At 46.2% G+C, this 12,500-nt stretch overlaps 1 protein-coding gene across 2 annotated transcripts in view; it reads right to left on the bottom strand.

Moving 5' to 3' along the window:
• Positions 1 to 12,500, bottom strand: part of plppr2b (phospholipid phosphatase related 2b) — a gene marked incomplete at its 5' end in the record, with an annotated part of 78,580 nt that overhangs the window by 33,853 nt on the left and 32,227 nt on the right. For both annotated transcript variants that reach the window (XM_080450268.1, XM_080450269.1), the window contains one exon: positions 2,987 to 3,175. In XM_080450268.1, coding sequence (XP_080306394.1) covers positions 2,987 to 3,175 — 189 coding nt within the window. The remainder of the gene's footprint in view (positions 1 to 2,986; positions 3,176 to 12,500) is intronic.

Genomic DNA, 12,500 nt, shown 5'->3' with positions numbered 1-12,500 from the left:
GTGCATTGTATATAGCGCCTTTATCCAAAGCGCTTTACACTCACCTATTCACACACCGATGGTGGAGGGAACCATGCGAGGCACCGGCCTGCTCATCGGGAGCAGTTAGCGGTTCAGTGTCTTGCTCAAGAACACTTCAACAGTAACACAGTGGGAGGGAGACCAGGGATCCTTCCGATTCCCAAGCGACCGCTCAACCTCCTGAGCCACTGCCGCCTTCAGGAAAGGCTGTATATAAGAAGACTCAGGAACCAATGGTTCCTAAGCCATGTGGCCCATGAGTCATGAGCCTTTTTCTGTGGCCTGAGGAGGTTTGTTGTACAGGTACACCCCCTGAACATGGTGTGTGGCAGGGACGTGCCCCATTACAACCCTTGATGCTGAGTGCCAAGCAGGTATAGGCATTGGGTCCCATTTCTTATAGTCTTAGGCGTGACCTTGCCGGGGAATCGAACTCTGACCTCCCAATCTAATCAAACTCTGGTCCCCAGCAAAATGTGTTAATATAGCGTCACAATTATTTTAACCACTTTTATCCATTTGTACGTTGGCTATTCAAAAATAGCAGATCTACAAGCTCACAGTGCGCTGCGAGCTTGTACAACTGCTATTTTTGAACATTTTAGACAAATATTAAAATGTTTGGAAGATTTTGAATATACTGTATATATATATATATTTTTTTTTTGCATAAATCTTCTCTTCTGGGGATCCCTGGCACAAAACATTTTCAGATGGGGGGTCCGTGGCCAAATATATATCAATTTTGAATACTACTGGCATACAGCACTGCCGTCTGGTGTCTGTAGCATAACAAATATTAGATCTGTGTGGAGGATACATTGACAGGTGGCTGTGATGATATTATTGGTTGAAATTGGTTGTATGCATCATATTTTGTTTTACAGCAAGAAATCCTGATTAGACTTTGTAATAAAATAGAAAGAAATGGTTAGTTTTTTGTTCGTTTTTTGCATATCGCTAAATAGTGTACACAATATGACTGAAAATATTATGATGTAAAAGGGTTAAAAACATCAATTGATTAATGCATAATGTACCCTTTGTTTGAGCATAGCTCTCTAGCCTGTAGTGCTAACCAGTTGAAGAAAGAAAGAAAGAAAGAAAGAAAGAAAGAAAGAAAGAAAGAAAGAAAGAAAGAAAGAAAGAAAAAAAGAAAGCATAGCAAAGCAGTGAACAGAGAACAGTGAACAGTGATGAACAGTGAATTAAATTATGTTTAATTCACTGTTTAAAAGTGCATGCTTCAGTGTAAAATCCAAATGGACCCTTAAGGGTTACATTTGTACCCTCTCAGAGTTCCATTAGCACTGAGGATTATGTGTGGCATGGCATACAAAATGCACTAGGTGCTTAATTATTCACAATGTTTCAGTATGCAAACATGAAGGCTGTGCCAAAATAATGGGACTGTGTGCCTGTTCTAGTGCACTAGAAAGAACAAGAGCAACTCAGAGCCGTACTGTTTTCCATTATTTCTACATATAGTTCTCAAGCATTTTCGAGTCAAGGACTCCCAAATTTATATGTATTTGGCCGCGGACCCCCATCTGAAAAGGTTTTGTGCCGAGGCGGGACCCCAATCAAAGATGTAAAAATCTATTTGCGACTTGTAGATATAAAATAATATGTATATAATTATATATCTGCTATTCAAAAATAGCAGATATACAAGCTCACAGCTGCGAGCTTGTACATCTGCTATTTTGGAACATTTTTGAAAAATCGTGAAAGTGCGTGAACTACTGATTTAGAAGGCATTTGTAGAATCTGCCTCAGGTCTTAATGGATTAACACATTTAGCTGGGGACACCCTGGACCCCCCTCAAGGACCCCTGGTGGTCCCCCAGACCCTACTTTGAGAACCACTGCTACAGTCGGCTACAGAGCAAAAATACTGAAGTGTTAAGTTAACTGAACATGGGGTCCATTTGGGTCCACTCAGAGTTAGTCAGTAAACACTGAGGGTTTTCCTGTGCATATATATATTTATATATATATTTCCTGCGCTCATGCTGGGTGCTGTAGCAGCTAGCTGTAAACGCTCTACACAGGACCAATATAGTGCTGGTTGCCATGGATATGAAAAGGCTACAAGTACACACAAACAGTTGCAGAGGCGCCACGAGGATCCTACAATACACCCACACGTATTCCCCTGACTCTCTGTCTCTTATGTCTTCTTATCTCACGCTGACGTGTGCGTGTGTGCGGGTGTGTGTGCGTGTGTGTGTGTGTGTGTGTGTGTGTGTGTGTGTGAGTGAATGTGTGTGTGCACCCTCATGCACAGCACACGCACGCATGTGCAAATATATTTGCATGATGTGCCTCAGGTATAGCCCACGTCTCAGTGCATGTGCCACGTGCACGTGCATTATTCACACAGGTTTGTTTTTTTGTGCGTGCCTAAATATAACCGTGCCTGTTCTTTGCACATTTCCCCACGCATGTGAGTGTGTGAGTGTGTGTGTGTGTGAGAGTGTGTGTGTGTGTGTGTGTGTGTGTGTGTGTGTGTGTGTGTGTGTGTGTGTGTGTGTGTGTGTGTGTGTGTGTGTGTGTGTGTGTGTGTGTGTGTGTGTGTGTGTGTGTGTGTGTGTGTGTGTGTGTGTGTGTGTGTGTGTGTGTGTGACGTGTGTGTGTGTGTGTGTGTGTGTATAGCCTACACAGTAAAGATCGGTCCATTTGGATCCATTCGTACACTCTCAGAGTAAAACAAAGTAACTAATCACTCTCATGTACACACTCTCATGTACACTCTCATGTACACACTCTCATGTACACTAACAGTCACAAGGTTGAAAACCTCATGCCCCCCCCCCAATGTTTTCTGTACTTTTTTTGCTGCTAGTGTTGATGATTTATTTTTGTGTTATCCTTTTATAGCATCATTGTATAAAACTCGTACCACTTGTACTATTTGTAAACTGTAAACAAAGTATTCAACCAATGGATGGATCAAACTCACTGTGACGGTGGGGATGGCGGTGACCAGCGAGTAGACGAGCACCGGCGGCGCCTTGCTGTCGTCCTCGGGTCCCGGGTAGGGCTTGGAGAAGGACTTGTCGAAGCAGAAGAAGCCCTGGACGTGCGCGGGGAAGGTGTCGGTGTACTCAAAGTAGTACGCCAGCAGCACGGTGCCTGCCATGATGACCAGCTGGAAATAGAACATAGTAGTTGGTTGGTTGGTTCCCGCGGCTTCAGGGTGACAGTAGTGGTAGTGATGATAATGATGGTGATGGAGATCCACAGAAGGTTGGAAAAGATTATGGAAAAAGATAAAGAAGAAAAAAAGTGGAGTGTGGGAAAAGATGGGAGGAGTGGATGGATGGATGGATGGATGGACACAAAAAATCCAAACAATAAAAGAGGCGATTAAAAAGAGGAGAAAGGGTCTTCCTCTCTACGGTGCATAGTGGTGATGGATGCTTCCGTTCCGTTATAGTGTGTAAAATGAATCAAGTGTGCGTGGAGAGATAGTGCAGGGAGGAGGGGGGCAGAGAGAGAGAGAGAGAGAGAGAGAGGGAGAGAGATAGAGAATTGAGCTAGAGGAGAGAGGGGGAGGCAGAGAGATAAAATAAGATAGAGAAGGGAAAGAAATAGGCTTTGATAGAGACAGAAGAAGAAAGAGATACAGAGGGAAAGAGTGAGATAAGAGGACGGATATGAGAGAGAGAGAGAGAGAGAGAGAGAGAGAGAGAGAGAGAGAGAGAGAGAGAGAGAGAGAGAGAGAGAGAGAGAGAGAGAGAGAGAGAGAGAGAGGGAGATCCCCTTATCAGTATGGGTATGGGTATGTAGAGTAGGAAGGGGAAGGAAACAGCAATTAAAGAAAAGTCTGTTTTACTGTATGGATGCAGACATTATTAACAGAATGAGGAGAGGAGGAGAGGGGGGAGGGGGATGAGAGAGATCAGGGGAATGCTAGAGTAAGCAGGGAAGAGTATATGATAAGCAGTGGTGATAAGCAGTAGGCCTACCAAGTAGCAATACCGAAATGTAGAAATACTTAAAAGGCCTGTATTCCAAACTTTGCTAGGGTATGAGTACACAAGTATACTGGCATCAAACTATGATTACTAAAAGCTTTAAAAATTTGTCAAAACAGCTCTACAAACTCACAATTATTGTATATTGGCTATTAATGGTTAATGTATGTTTTGTAGAGGTGTAACAAATCGATACGGTAATTGCAGCAATGCATCGATTTTAATTCCAACGATCCAACTACATCGTTGTGTAAACATCAACTACTGTTTCCAGTGTGACTGATCTAAAATAGTTATGCAATGCAAAGGATCGATTGTATCGATACTAAGAAGAGGGGTTTAATTACTTAATTAAAACCGGGAAAGCACCTGTGTCATTTTAGATTTTAGCAGATGTACAAGCTCAAAGCGTGTCACTTAGTGCCGCGCTGCGTGGTTGTACATCTGCTATTTTTTTACATTTTAGAAAAATCTTGAAAGTGTGAGAACTAGGGGTTACGTAGGTAACCCCAGATGTGTTAGTTCCGTAGTAAGATGCTTACTTATGGGATATCATCGCTCTCAAGCGATGCACAGAGCACAACACATGAACTCCCGGTTACAATTCTTCGATTGGCTAGGGTTCTGTGACGCAAACCGGAAATGGTTGGGTTATAAAACCCCCTGCGTCACCAGGTTCGTCCTCTTAAACCCTTCACTCTGCACGCTAGTTGAAGCGCACAGAAGGGGTATTAGGTAAGCATCTTACTACGGAACTAACAAATCTGGGGTTACCTACGTAACCCCTAGATTTGAGTCGTTCCTTCATAAGATGCTTACTTATGGGACACTTATGGGACACATAAACCCTGCCCAACCCGTACGCCCATGGTCCCAGGTCTTGCCTCCGGCAAGACCCTGACCTCCGGACGCATGACCTCTTAGGTCAAGACGGAAGGGATGTAGGACAAGGGCCCGTCAGACAAGTCTGACCCCTCCAAGAGAGAGACAGGCCCCTCTCTCGCCCTTTCACCCCCGGACCTGGCCCATCCGGTCCCGGGGGAGCAGAAAGGAAACTACCATCCGGGGGAAGAGGCCAGCCCCAGGCATGCGCCAACCTCCCCTGACTATAACCACCCCACCTCACCCAGACCGCGAGTGACACCCATAGTGTCATCATGGTCAAGCTGGGGTCACAAAGGTCAAGACCTCTGTCAAGGTTACACCATGGCAGGCCAGCCGAAGGAGAAAACATGCCCCAAAGTACGTACACTACCTCCCTGGTCGCCAATGGCCTCCACATCTAAGACTGTGGGCATCAACCCAGATGCCGCCACACCTTGGCTGTGGAAGAAAAGCCCCCACCAGCTATCACGCCAGTCCCAGACACCAAGGCCAGGTCAGGTTCCAACAGAAACCTCCTGCCGATTGTCTGAAAACTGCAGGCAACCTGGGCTCACCGAGAGAACCTGCATGCCAACGCGTGTAGCTTACAGGGAACCAAGACCCATCCACCGGCCTAATCCATTTAGAGCCGGCCAAGCCTAGCCTTTCACGGGCCAGACCCAAAGGTCCAAAGTCTGAGGGTGCTCGTGAAATACCTCATCCCCGCCCTGTCTCAGAAGGCTTCTGAACAGCGGGAGAGGCCATGGCTCGGCGTAGAGGAGAGGAGTAATCTCCGATCTCCACACACCCCATGCTGGAGCCACCAGCAGCACAGTCCCGCCCTGGATCCTGATCCTCTCTAACGTTGGAGGGATCAGTTCCAAGGGAGGGAAGGCATACAGCAGAACGTCCGGCCAGACGTGCGCCAAAGCATCCACACCCAAGGAGAAGTCCTTGTGACTCATCGAGAAGAACCGTGAGAGACCACTCCTCGTACCGAAGCTCACCTCTAGACAGCAGATCCGCTCCGCTGTTGAGGAGGGCCGGTACATGGGAGGCGCATAGCGAGGCTAGGCTCCACATGTTCCAGAGCGTCAGTTCGCGTGCTAATTTGTCCAACACAACGGAGCCCAGGCCCCCTTGCTTGTTGACATAGCACATCGTCGTGGTGTTGTCTGTTCTGACCAGAACATGGCACCCCACAATGCGGCTCTCGAATCGTTCGAGAGCGAGGAAGACTGCCAACAGCTCCAGGTAGTTGATGTGGTACTCCTTCTGAGTGGAGTTCCACACCCCCCTGGCTGAGTAGCCTTCGTGGACGGCCCCCCAACCCGAGAGGCTAGCGTCCGTGGTAATCACTTTTCGTGACACTACCGCGCCTATCCTGACCCCTTTGGACAGGAAGGACGCCTGCGACCACGGCTGCAGCGTCGTTACGCACCAGGGAGATACCACCACCTTTCGAGAGTGGTGCAGCCTGCATCCACCTCTGAAAAGGTCTCATGTGGAATCTGCCCAACCGTATTAGGTGTATGGCCGAGGCCATGAGACCCACCGCTTGCATGCATGTCCTGCACGTGACTCTGCGCCCCACGCGTAAAGAGCGCACACACGCCAGGAAGCTGGCTATCCTGTCCTGAGACAGGCGCGCCACCATTGTGGTTGAATCCAGAGAGATCCCCACGAAGGTGGCTTGTTGGGATGGGATCAAGACACTATTTTGAGTGTTGATCGTGAACCCCAGGGACGTCAGGTGCGCAATGGCCAACACCGTGTGCCGCGCCACCTCTTCCCTTGACCCCGCTGCCAACAGCCAGTCATCTATGTATGTCGCCAGACGGAGACCCTGTTGGCGCAGCGGGGCAATAGCCGCGTCCGTGCATTTCACAAAGACCCGAGGGCTTAGCGACATGCCGAACGGGAGCACTGTGTATTCGTATATTTTGCCTTCAAAGCCAAAACGCAGGAACTTCCGATGTGGGGGTTAGATTGGGACGTGAAAATAGGCATCCTTGAGGTCTATACTCGTCCACCAATCTCCTTGACGTATCGAGCGTAACAACGTGTCCCTTGTCAGCATTCGAAAATTGAAGACCTTCAGAAATCTATTTAAACCTTTTAGGTTCAGAATAGGTCTTACGCCCCCCCCTTTCTTTTTCACCAGGAAATATTCCGAATAGAAACCCCAACGGCTCTGATTCGGGGATAATTCTCTGATTGCACCCTTGCTCAGTAGTGACACAACTTCCTCTCTCAGCGTTTTAGCGGCTTGGCCTGACGCTCGAGAGAAAATAACCTTGTCTGTTAAGGGAGGTTTGCTGGAAAATTGCAACCTGTACCCCTTTTGGACCGTGCGCAGCACCCAGGGGTTCGGTTTACAAGCTTTCCATCGCGCTATGCAACGAGCTAGAGGGTTCGTGGGGTAGGTGGGGGCTAATGACGTCACCTGCTCCAAGGAGCGCTGGCCCGTTACCAAGATAACTCGTGATACTTCCGGTCCGATCGTTCTGATCATTGGGAAGGCGTACACGAGAGGCAGCAGCGGTAGCCTCTGTCCGTGCAACGGACGAGTTGAGCTCACCGCCTTGGAGGACGTGCCTGTTTCCATGGGAACGGGAGGCGTCGCCACTCCGGGCGACGTGACAGCGGAACCCTTCCTCGGTGTTGTTGTTACCCGGAACGATACTTTCGCCCCATCCGGGGAGTGTCGATGGGGTAACACCGTCCGACCTGTCAACTTCCGCCTCTTGACATCCGCCATTTTAGGGAGGTCGACTGGGGCGGACCTTTTGTGCGGTGTTGCTGTTGTTACACGGAACGAGACTTTCATCCTACTAGGGGAGCCTTGGTGGTGTAACACCGGGGCCTTCTGGAATGTACACTTCCGCCTTTTCTCGTCCGCCATTTTGGGGCGGTTGAGGGAGGCCGCCATTTTGGCCTTCGACCGTCCTACAGATGAGCTTTGCAGCCATCTGCCGGACGGAAGAAGGAACTGCACTGGCGCAGTTAGAAAAGTTTTATTCACATTCTGAAAACAACACTTTAGAGACATTTGATTCATAACAATAGGTACTACTACCTGCATTTGATTCATCATGTTCATGGCACGCACAGGACCTGTCCCTACAGTGTTCGGAATGCCGTCCAGGGTGCAAACCGAGCACTGACTGGCCCGACACAGCAGCCGAGTAGTGGCCCACTGGCCTCGGCTGGAGTGGCTTGGTCCGGCACCGAAGATAACACCCCAGGTGCAGCTTTGCTCCGGACCTTCCTCCTGGCACCGCTGGACCTCGGGGCATCCTGTCGAGGTAGGCCTGCGGACCCAAGGCCTGCCTCACCATCGACGCCGTGGAGCCCATGGCGAGGCTAGCGTCGGGGTGAGCGCTGCCGCTGCTGCTGGAGGTCGCCAGCTCTCTGGCTCTGGAAAGGCGATGCTCCAACTGATGAACTGTGAAGTCATCGCAGGGCTTGCACGCGTCCTCGTCTCCTGGGTTGTTCAGGGCGAGCCACGCGTGGTTGGGTCCCAGGCACAGGCGGCATAGACGGTGGCGATCGTCCGCTGCTACAGGTAGGCCGCAGCCTACTAGGCCGCAGACGCGAGGCGCCTCCATCTTCTCCTCTTTGTTTAGGCACGTGACAAAAGGCTAGCGCTAGTCTAGCTTAGCTGTTAGCCTTTAAGCGGCCTACTAGCCTGGCTAACAGTGTCGCCTCGAAAGCTTGCCTCGTGGCAGAAAACTCGAGAGGATAGGCAAGTAACGCGGGAGCGTTATATAACCAAAAACAATAAAACTATTAGAACGAATCGCCCGTAGAGTGGCACTGGGTGCCCTCGCTCTGGGTTTGCTGGGATTCTAAGAGTTTTGTCGTGGTTGCTATGTTGCTGCTACAGGACTCGTGCGCTTCGCTGTTTGCAGAGTGAAGGAAGAGGACGAACCTGGTGACGCAGGGGGTTTTATAACCCAACCATTTCCGGTTTGCGTCACAGAACCGTAGCCAATCGAAGAATTGTAACTGGGAGTTCATGTGTTGTGCTCTGTGCATCGCTTGAGAGCGATGATATCCCATAAGTAAACATCTTATGAAGGAACGACTCAAATCTACTGATTTAGAAGGCATTTGTAGAATCGGCCTCAGGTCTTAAATCCTTAATGCTGCGTTTCATATCACACTTCATCTATCTATAAATGTGTGGAATGTCTGCGTGCGTGTCAAGGTGTGAGTATGTTCATATGTGGTTCAATAAAATGTGTATGTATTTGCCAGTGAATCATTGTGTTTACTTATTTATATACATAATTATTCTTCCCCAGAAAAATCCTACACTATCCATATACATTTTACAATGACAGATTTTTTTGCTAAATAGTTACCGTATTGATTTTAATTAATTGAATCATATCTTATTGTATTGCTATAAATGAAAAAATATCGTCTATGTATCCTATCGTCAACCATGGATGTACATCTACATCGTATCGCTGTTAAAACATATTGTTACACCCCTAGTTTTGTATTCATATGCTAAGTAATTAGTAACTAAAGTTGTCAAATAATTGCAGTGAAGTAAAAAGTACCATATTTGCCTTTGAGTATAAAGTATAAAAGAAAAATGAAATACTCAATAAAGTAAAAGTATCTCAAAATTGTACACAAGTACAAGTCCAGTAAATGCACTTACTGTAGTTACTTTCCACCACTGATGAAAAGAATGGAAAACGATGTGAGTAGGAGAAGGAAATTGGAAGGAACGTTTGTGGATGAGGTTTAAATGTTCAGTCATGTTCACTACTTGTTCATTCATTTGCATGCAACACATTCATTCTCCATCTTCACAAAATACCTTCACAAATCTAGAATGGATATTGCAAGATTCGGTGTAAAATAAGAAAAAAATAGCCTTCCTTTATACAATATTTTGAAAATGAAAAACGTCCCAAATTAATTCAGCAAAACAAAAACAAAGAGCAAAATATATATGTTTCATGCTGTAAAGATCATTGAATTTTTCTTTGTGAAGGAGAAACATCAAGGAGCGAGTAGTAGACTCATCTGAGTTGTGATTTTAAGAGGCTAGGGCCACTGGTGATGGGTGGAAACAGGCGTCTGGCGCCAACTGGTGGTGACATGTTGGTGGCAAAGAGCAGTCGTGGAAAAAGTACACCATTTTTTTTATTAAGTAAAAGTAATCAATACTGCAATGTAGAAATAAGTAAAAGTCTGGAATTCAAAATTTACTTGAGTAAAAGTACAAAAGTATTATTATATTATAATTTGGGATATATTATTAGTATATAAAAATGTACTTAAAGTACCAAAAGTAGAAAGCCATTATGCAGAATGTCCCATTTCACAAGTTTTCAAATGTATAAAATGTATACAAATCCTTTGAAAATAGCAGATCTACAAGCTAGATCGTCTATTTTCAAATGGCCGAAATGTATGCTGAAGTGGTCAATGTATGTTTTGTAATAATAAACAAAATCTACAAAGTAACCGGTAACTAAAGTTTTTAAAGGGACTACACCATGAATTTAAACTTTTTCTTCTTTGTTGTGTGTTTTTGGTCTCCCCTACCTCTCTTCTACCCCCAAAAATACCCCAGTTTGAACACTCAGGCTTTCACAGCAAATCTGGGGTTTTCTGTAAATTGGTCTCAAAACAGGCCAAACTGATTTGGTCCCTGACGTGAGGTCACGTCAGGGTACAATCCATCCCGTTTTTCAGTTCCAACCAAAAAATATATAATAAAATAAAAACTTTTTTTTCCTTTTTCTTTTTTCTCTTTCTTTTTCTTTTACTTTTCCCACACAGAACCAGGAGATAACATGCATACAAACTGGCTCAATAGCGCCCCGTGCCAAACAGGACAATGTGGTATTGCAGGTGAAAGTGCTTTATAAGCCAGAGAGAAGTTAGTTGGAATGAGTATATCTGAGGCTTGATTTAGGCTCAAACCTTTTGAAAAACGTTTCAGGGACATAAACAATATGATATTAAATGTTATTATTATTTTTTTAAATTCATGGTGTAGAACCTTTAAATAATTGTAGTGGAGTAAAAGTACTATATTTGCCTCTGAAATGTAGTGGAGTAGAAGTAAAAGTACTGAAAATTGTAAACACTCAAGTAAAGTAGAAATGCCTCAAAATTGTACTTAAGTACAGTACTTGAGTAAATGTACTTAGTTACTTTACACCACTGGCAAAGAGTTACACCAAACACTACCGTGTCATATATTCAGACCTGGTTGTAGCTGTTGAGGTATTTGTCAAGTATACCTGAAATAAATCCTCTGCATTTAACCCATTGTATCTATTAGGAGCAGTGGATGCTCTTAACTATGACCCCATGCATCCCTATTCTGGGGGGAACATTCGTCAAAAATAGCCTATAGCACAACAAGCTTGTAGATCTGCTATTTTCTGCGAGAGATTTGGTGTAGATTGAAAAAAGAGCGCACTAAGTACAGAGTAACTCAGGTCCATGAGTTAGAGCAGTGGTTCTCAAAGTGGGGTCCGGGGACCCCCAGGGGTCCTCGGGTGGGTTCCAGGGGGTCCCCAGCAAAATGTGTTAATATAGCATCACAATCACATTTTATACGTTGGCTATTTAAAAATAGCAGATGTACAAGCTCATAGCGCGTCACTTGTACATCTGCTATTTTTGAAATGTTTTGAAAATTATGATTTTTGAAAGTTTTTGAGAAATTTAACATTTATGTTAACATAAATCTTCTCTTCTGGGGGTCCCTGGCACTAAACATTTTTAGCTGGGGGTCCGCGGCCTAAATACATATCATTTTGTGGGTCCTTGACATGAAAACGTTTGAGAGCCACTGGCTCATTATGGCACCTGGGGAGCACTTAGGGGTTAAGTGTGTTGCTCAGGGGCACTTCCACACTGACCCCCCCCCCCCTATCCCTTCATGGAGAAGACAAGACTCCCTGGTGGATTCCCTATTCACACAAAACTCCATACAGAACGGAACAGATCCCAGAAGGAATGAGCCTGTCTGTTGCCGTGTAGTTAAGTGGTGGGGACCAGTATTCTTCACACTGCCGGCTCCCTGGTGTGTAGAAGAAGGGCTGTAGGCATGACACACACTAACCCCAATGCCCTCAGGCTTAGACAGCATTACGCTCAACAAAGTCATGAGGGACACACACACGCACACACGCATACGCGCACGCACGCACACACACAAACGTGCGCGCACACACACGCGTCACGCACACACACAGTCACGCACGCACACACACACACATACTGACAAGCTCGCACGCTAACACACAGAGACACAAGTGCGCGCACGCACACACACACACACACACACACACACACACACACACACACACACACACACACACACACACACACACACACACACACACACACACACACACACACACACACACACACACACACACACACACACACACACACACACACACACACACACACACACACACGGTGAACATACTACTGTGGCAAACCATGTCAAATCTGCCAGCCCACAGTTTATGTATAGAGCAGGAATTAAATGAGGCAAATGATTTCTCTATAGTCCTGTTATGTTGAGCAACAATGTCTCTGTGAGAGTGTTGCGTGTGTGTGTGTGTGTGTGTGTGTGTG

The sequence above is a fragment of the Gymnoscopelus braueri genome, assembly GCF_963280865.1.
Source record: "Gymnoscopelus braueri genome assembly, chromosome: 2".
NCBI classification, from domain to species: Eukaryota; Metazoa; Chordata; class Actinopteri; order Myctophiformes; family Myctophidae; genus Gymnoscopelus; species Gymnoscopelus braueri.
This window is presented reverse-complemented; position numbering and strand designations above follow the sequence as displayed.